A 6486-nucleotide genomic window follows, 5' to 3' on the forward strand; every position below is an offset into this window, starting at 1 on the left:
TGTACATATGAATAAAAACATTTGGGAATTTTATGTGGAATTATTTTTGCACACTACATGTATCAGTTAGTGCATTACAAGAAGCCCTTTCATAACCTCATAAACGTGCGCACCCCCACAAAAATGGACCGAACTGACAACAATTGTTTCTGCAAATACTGACTATAAATTACGAAAACATTAAATTGAATACTATAGAAGGATTCAAAATTAATTTCTTTACAACTTTGCTTCAATAATGCATTAGAAATTTTTATTCCTTTTTAAGTTATTGACAAGAAACTTTGGACGCCTCTAACTCCCTGATTATAAGGGCCAGCCCTTTTTTCGGCATACCGAATGAAAGGTCTGAGTAAGACCAAGAACTTTTAAAATACATGTTATAACAAATTTTTATCAGGTAGATAACTAACACGGAAAATGCGCGAATTTTTTTGATTTTTTTTCTTACCTTTGTTTCAACATCTATACCACCCCTTTTATTTGCATTTAAATAATATATAAAATATATCTCGCACAAATTCAATGTATTAGCTTCCAAACCAGCCCATCTTTGAGACTCTGCCAGTCATCGTTAAAGCTAAACCCCCTGGACAAAAGAAGTCGTTAAATTTTACAAAAAGGGGAATAACTCAAAACCGGATAGGGATTTTCCTCAACTAAAATAGGCAACGACAACATCACGCGGCATGTTATCAGTCCTGAAAATTTCAAAACAATCGGTGAACAAACGAGCGAGATATTAAGGATCAAAGTTGGCGTCTAGAAGAAAAAAAAAATAATAAGAAATTTGAAAAATTTTCAGAATAATAGTAAGGTTTTCCGCTCCCAGCGGAAAACCTTAATTAAACAAAATTGATTTTTTGAATTCAGTCAATTTTTACGAGAGATTACACTCACTTTTAATTTACTTATAGTTTTGTCTTTGGCATTGTTCTTGATATTTGGCAATCTTATAAGATAATTTACCACTGCTATAAGTGGCATGATTATTCCAGTGATGACCCAGAACAATTCAAAAGATCGCAAAGCAAAATTTAACCAAAACGGAAGTGATATTTGGTAAAGGATCAGATATCGTTTTACGGTTAAGATGACTAAAATATATTTTAAAACCACTCGAGAGATGGTGGAAATTACCTATCTCAACGGCAAGACAATGCTCTCCATAGCCATATCCTGTCAATTTCCATTTAAATCATCTGAGGAACTTTGCCGAATTTCGTAAAGCATTCAATAGAAACCTGCACCATGATATACCAAAAAAACTTTTTGTATCATTTATTCGTATTGCAAAAATGTTTGGGTGATCACGAACTTTGGTGTAACTATCTTCTTAATTCTACAAGAAATATATTGATGCAAACGTTTTTGTTTACATGAGTACATGTACATGAAATTTTCAGTTACTTTAAACTACAAAAGGAGTGCAATACAATGTACATAACACATATTACACGTATTGTATTTTCTTTACGTTACCTTTGTGGTGTTCAGCCACAAAAAGGTTGTCTCTGTTGTCAACACATAAACCCCATGGAGTCTTTAAACCAAACGTGTCAATGTAGCAGAGGAACTTCCCGTCTTGATTCAGGATGTGGATATGGTTGTAGTCTGCTATAAGGATATGACTCTGGCTGTCTGTTGTGATGCCGAGTGGACTAAATGATCCCTTGGTAGTAGAGGGAGGACCAGTGTAAGTAAACCGGAGTTTTCCGGCCTGATTGACCACTACTACCTCATGAGCTCCATTGTCTGAAACACATATATCTAGATTTCTGTTCAGACTGATATATTTAGAGCCAAATGGAGAATATAGATGTCGTCCTTTGTCATCGTACTGAATACTTTGTTTCTCTATAGAACCAGAGTAACGCACAACCTTTGCTTGTTTATAATAAGCACTGTCCATGACAACAAAAAGGTCACCAGCGGAGGTACTACAGACACCGATAGGTCTCCACCCTTTTAGTCTGATCACTGTCTGTATCTGTGTATTCTTCACTATGTTCACAGTTCTATCTTCTTTATCAGTATAAACTAGATCACCATTCCTTGTCACCACAATGTCCAGTGGCCAGTTCCCCGACTGGGTTTGGATTGACTTCATTATTTCTCCTTGGAGGTTATAGAGTCGAATGACGTTATCATTACCACACGTCCATATATCTTCATCACTCAGACACGACACAGTATGTAGTTTATATTCTCCATACTCAGTGTTTATATCCGAGATGATCCTTGGTACATCAATGAGCGGTCTGTCTGAGGAAGAGGTATCAGCACCGAGAGAATCCATTGTGTAACCATTTTCTTTTATTTTGAAAGATAACGCTGACAAAGAACCAAACTGTTGAAAAAGTTCCTTGTTGATTTTCTGACGTGTAAAACTTGGTAAGGAGACTGTGATTTTAGGAGGCAATCTTCTAAATTCAACATTTATTGATTTGTAGGCAGACACAAGGCTGACATCATTGGAGTCCAGTGATTTCTTTAGATCAGCAATGCTCTGTGTGATTTTAGAAATGGTTTGTGTGATTTTAATTTCCCATTTATTTAGAACATCCAAATATTTTGTGTCCATTTCATCAAGATCAGATTTCAGTTTCTGTATAACGGTGTCTATTTCTTTATGCCAGTCCTCTCCATGTTTGTCGATATATGTTATTAATATCTTTGCAGTTTTATTCAGATCAGCTTTCTGAACTTGGATTTTAGATACAATCTCTTGGTATTTGGGATAAATGTTTTTTTCTAGATCCTGTAAATCGTTTTGAATTATTTCTTTCTTGTTGTCCATGATTTTAGTTATTTCAATACATTTATGGTCATTGTGTTCTTCAGAAGAAAGACATGCTGCACAAATAGGAATGCCACATTGTTCACAGTAATGTTCACACATTTTTAAGGAATGTTTTTGACACTTTGGAGTAAAACCCCTCTTTTCAAATGGCACCACTTTGTGATCTTTGGATAGATCAGAGAGATGGTTCTCCTCACAGGCTTTACACAAATATTTGTTACAAATGTCACAGCACAGAGGTGGGGCCGGGGTCTCACAGAGATGACACCGTACCACATCCTGAAGGCTGTACTCAAGGTCCATGGTTAAATACTATTGTTCATATATTCTGAAAAAAAACATTACAATCATTAATATTAATATGATGCATGTATATGTATTGCCTTTTATTCTTTGCATAATTTTTACCCATACATGTAACTTACATAAAACGTAAAGTAAACCGTTTGAATTGTTTAATTTAAAATAAAACAACAACATTTTACCTACTGCTCATGTTGTGTATTAGATTAAAAAATATATGCTTAACAAAACTATTAGGCAAATAAGGATCAGGTTAAGCCTAGTTAAATACGGAATTTGAATATGAAATTAACTTGTTTATAGTTTGATGAGTTTAATAAACATAATAAAAGGAATTGATGTTTGTGCGCTTTTGCAATTAAAGTTAGGCCAGTCTATCTGGTCAGTTTTAAAAATAAAGTTCTTTCCCAATTATTAGAATGGACTTTGTGAAATAATTATATGACCTGTCCCTTTGACTGTGCTTGAACAAACGTTTTAACTCAGATGCTGTCGAAATGATTATTGCCCTTTTACATTTTACATAATTGTTGAAACACGACGATAAAAAAAGGATAAGAATAGCTTATCCGAGTGACTACGATGACCAAAAGGGGATTTTTTTTCCAGTAACATGCTTTTAAAATAATATCACAGCAAAAACCATAATCATTAAATCACTCACGTTAGTGCCATTATTCAATTAAGTATTGATCTTATTCACTAATTGGTGTAACAACAAAAATTACATTAAGTTTGACAAGAAATACCTGTTATGAGTGCAAACTTCCCAAGTTCAATATGGCGACACTTTACATTTTTTCCGTTATCTCTCTACCTTTGAACTTTCTGAGTAAATTCACGTAATGTGGTTAGATAATGTACAATCTATCTTAAAGAATGTAAGAAAGAAAAGAACAAAACAAGTCAAGAAATTGAAAAGGGCTAAGTCGGCAATACATATATAAATTAGGCAAGAGATAATTTTTTCTGTGACGCTTTTCCACATGCAAGTTTCCATGCAATATTTAACTGGCAACACTTGCCTGTGTCCGTCAGCGGGTATGCTTCATGGGTAGCGGGGCGAGAAGCCCAGCTTGTCAAATATAGTTGACCCAATTTAACTTGAAAGCTTATAGCCAGTGTCAATCAAAGTACTGAAGAACTGACGGGAGTTGATTTTGTCGATGTTTATTTATTTTAAAATCAATGATATGTTATTTTGCATGACAAGTATATGAATACGTAGTTTCTAATTTAAATTACGCATATTTGTATAATATGAATTTTTGAACTTTATCGACTAGAATGTCGAGAAACCTCCATATGAATCATGTTAAATAATATTTAAAGATAAAATTAATTCAATCAAAGTATGTATCAGTGGTAAATATATTTCTCGAAAATTGTATGGATCCAAGCAATATTGAACTCTAGTCTCGTTCAACCAAACGCTCAGCTGACACCGTAAATCTCCGACAAGGGTTTACGGAGACAGCCGAGCGTCGAGTTGAACGAGACTATATTGAACTCTGGCGTATGAATACATACGACTACAAAAAATATTTAAATTGTTCGTATCATTTAAAATCTGACTATTTTTAAGGTATTTGTAAATAAGTTTCCTTGAAAAACAATGCTTTAGCATACATTTCATCGAATTCATCAATTATTTTCAAGAACTAAGTCTTGTCAGGAACAATGATTTGTGCTGAGGTCCACACAGTTTCACTTTTGGTTTGTCCGAGTGACTGCGTAGGAGAGTTGATTAAAAATCAACTCCCAAAAATGTTCTCTCAACACGGTCAGGGTCACCAATCATATAACGCAATACCTGAAGCGCGAAGATGCGATGGCGAAAGTGCGAAGGCGAAGAAGCGATACAACTATCGCTCCTTTACCATCGCAACTTCGCACTCTCGCCTTCGCCTTTTTTATAGCATTCGGAAAGTCTCGGTCGATTGCATTGAATTTGATGCAGGCACCGCACTCGCCAAGGTTTTCCGATTAATCAATGATATTATTGGTATGCATGAGCTAGGCCATTGTGCTTACTATGAATGTTTATAAATATTTTAATGTGTATATTTGACATATATGTTTACCAGTGCTGGCTATTCCTAATCAGTATATACTCCACATAAAATGTAATGTCCGCCATAATGTACACATATGCACTTTTAGACTCCTGTCACTTACCAGCCGTCTGTTTACCGTGGAACAAACACAGTAACATTCTAATTTCATTATGCGACACCCCTTGCTCATGTATGGATCTAGAGGGGAAGACCCCACGGAAAATTCAATATTAATAACTTCACACATGCAGTAAAGGGGGAGAGAAGGTCCGGATCCCAACCCCCTGAAAATTTAATTTTATTAATTATGTATAATAAAATCTCCAAAATATGTCTCAGAACACCCCCCCCCCTCCCTGACAAATATAATTATCCATCGACACCCCCCCCCCCCCCCGAAAAAGTTACGGATCTGCGCAGGCTGTTGTAAATAAATTCTAAAAAGTTCATCGTCTGCCTCAAATGTCCTACAGCTAAAATTGTCTTCAAACGATAGAGAGCTCCACAATTATAAAATGGCTAAGGTGAAAGCGCGAAGATGCGAAGGCGAGAGTACGAAGTTGCGAAGGCGAAGAAGTGATACTACTATCGCTCCTTCGCCTTTGCAACTTCTCACTTTCGCATCTTCGCGCTTCGCCGTCACATCTTCGCACTTTCGCTCCTTCGCCGTCGCACCTTCGCACTTTCGCCGTCGCAACTTCGCACTTTCGCACCTCGACCTGAAGGCGAAAGTGCGAAGGTCGAAGTGGCCCCATCGGAACACCATAGGTACCCGCTTTTATTTGGCAAATAAAAGATAACTTCGTTGTGCGTAAAATGATATAAAATCGCAAAAACATTGTTCTTTACTATGATGGATGCTACAAATTATCAAAAAAGGTGTTTAATATGTCCCTTGCATTTTTCAACACTTGTTTTAAGATATTTATTTTTCTTTTGTTAAGTTTCTATATTTTTTAAAAAAAATCCTTAAAAAGCAATATGTTGAAAATAGTTCTGTTTCTAATTTTCATCTTGTTTAATAACTAAACACATGATGTAAATAAAAACTACAAGGCATATGATAACTACAATGGCTTTCAAAATCCACCCTTTCCCGTAGGTTTTGTGTATAAGTTTACGTAACTCATCCCTCACATGTGGCCGTGGAGGGCCATTGAGCGAAGATCGACTTGTGATTTGCGGTTATCTAATGCACAAGATTCCTTTGCTTTTACCTTATGTCTGATACTGACTCAAAATATTACTATTCTCTATAAATCTAAATAGCTTAAGTTTGATTTTGCATGAATGTTAGCTTAGTTTACATTTTACCTACTATGC

At 35.6% G+C, this 6486-nt stretch overlaps 1 protein-coding gene across 1 annotated transcript; it reads right to left on the reverse strand.

The window, feature by feature from the left end:
- Positions 1-1233: 1233 nt before the first annotated feature.
- LOC128161102 (tripartite motif-containing protein 45-like) lies at positions 1234-3106 on the reverse strand. Its single transcript, XM_052824342.1, has 3 exons — positions 2050-3106; positions 1483-1755; positions 1234-1244 (listed from the first exon to the last, which is right to left on the reverse strand). The coding sequence occupies exons 1-3, from the start codon at positions 3104-3106 to the stop codon at positions 1234-1236; spliced, it is 1341 nt and encodes a 446-aa protein (XP_052680302.1).
- Between the last annotated feature and the right edge of the window lie 3380 nt (positions 3107-6486).

This window comes from Crassostrea angulata, chromosome 8 (genome assembly GCF_025612915.1).
Source record: "Crassostrea angulata isolate pt1a10 chromosome 8, ASM2561291v2, whole genome shotgun sequence".
NCBI lineage: Eukaryota > Metazoa > Mollusca > Bivalvia > Ostreida > Ostreidae > Magallana > Magallana angulata.

Coding starts and splice junctions, on each gene's coding strand:
- LOC128161102 (XM_052824342.1), bottom strand. CDS start 3,106: ATGGACCTTGAGTACAGCCTTCAGGATGTGGTACGGTGTCATCTCTGT. Junction 1,756..2,049: donor CATTGTGGTGACAAGGAATG/GTGATCTAGTTT, acceptor TATGTGTTTCAG/ACAATGGAGCTCATGAGGTA.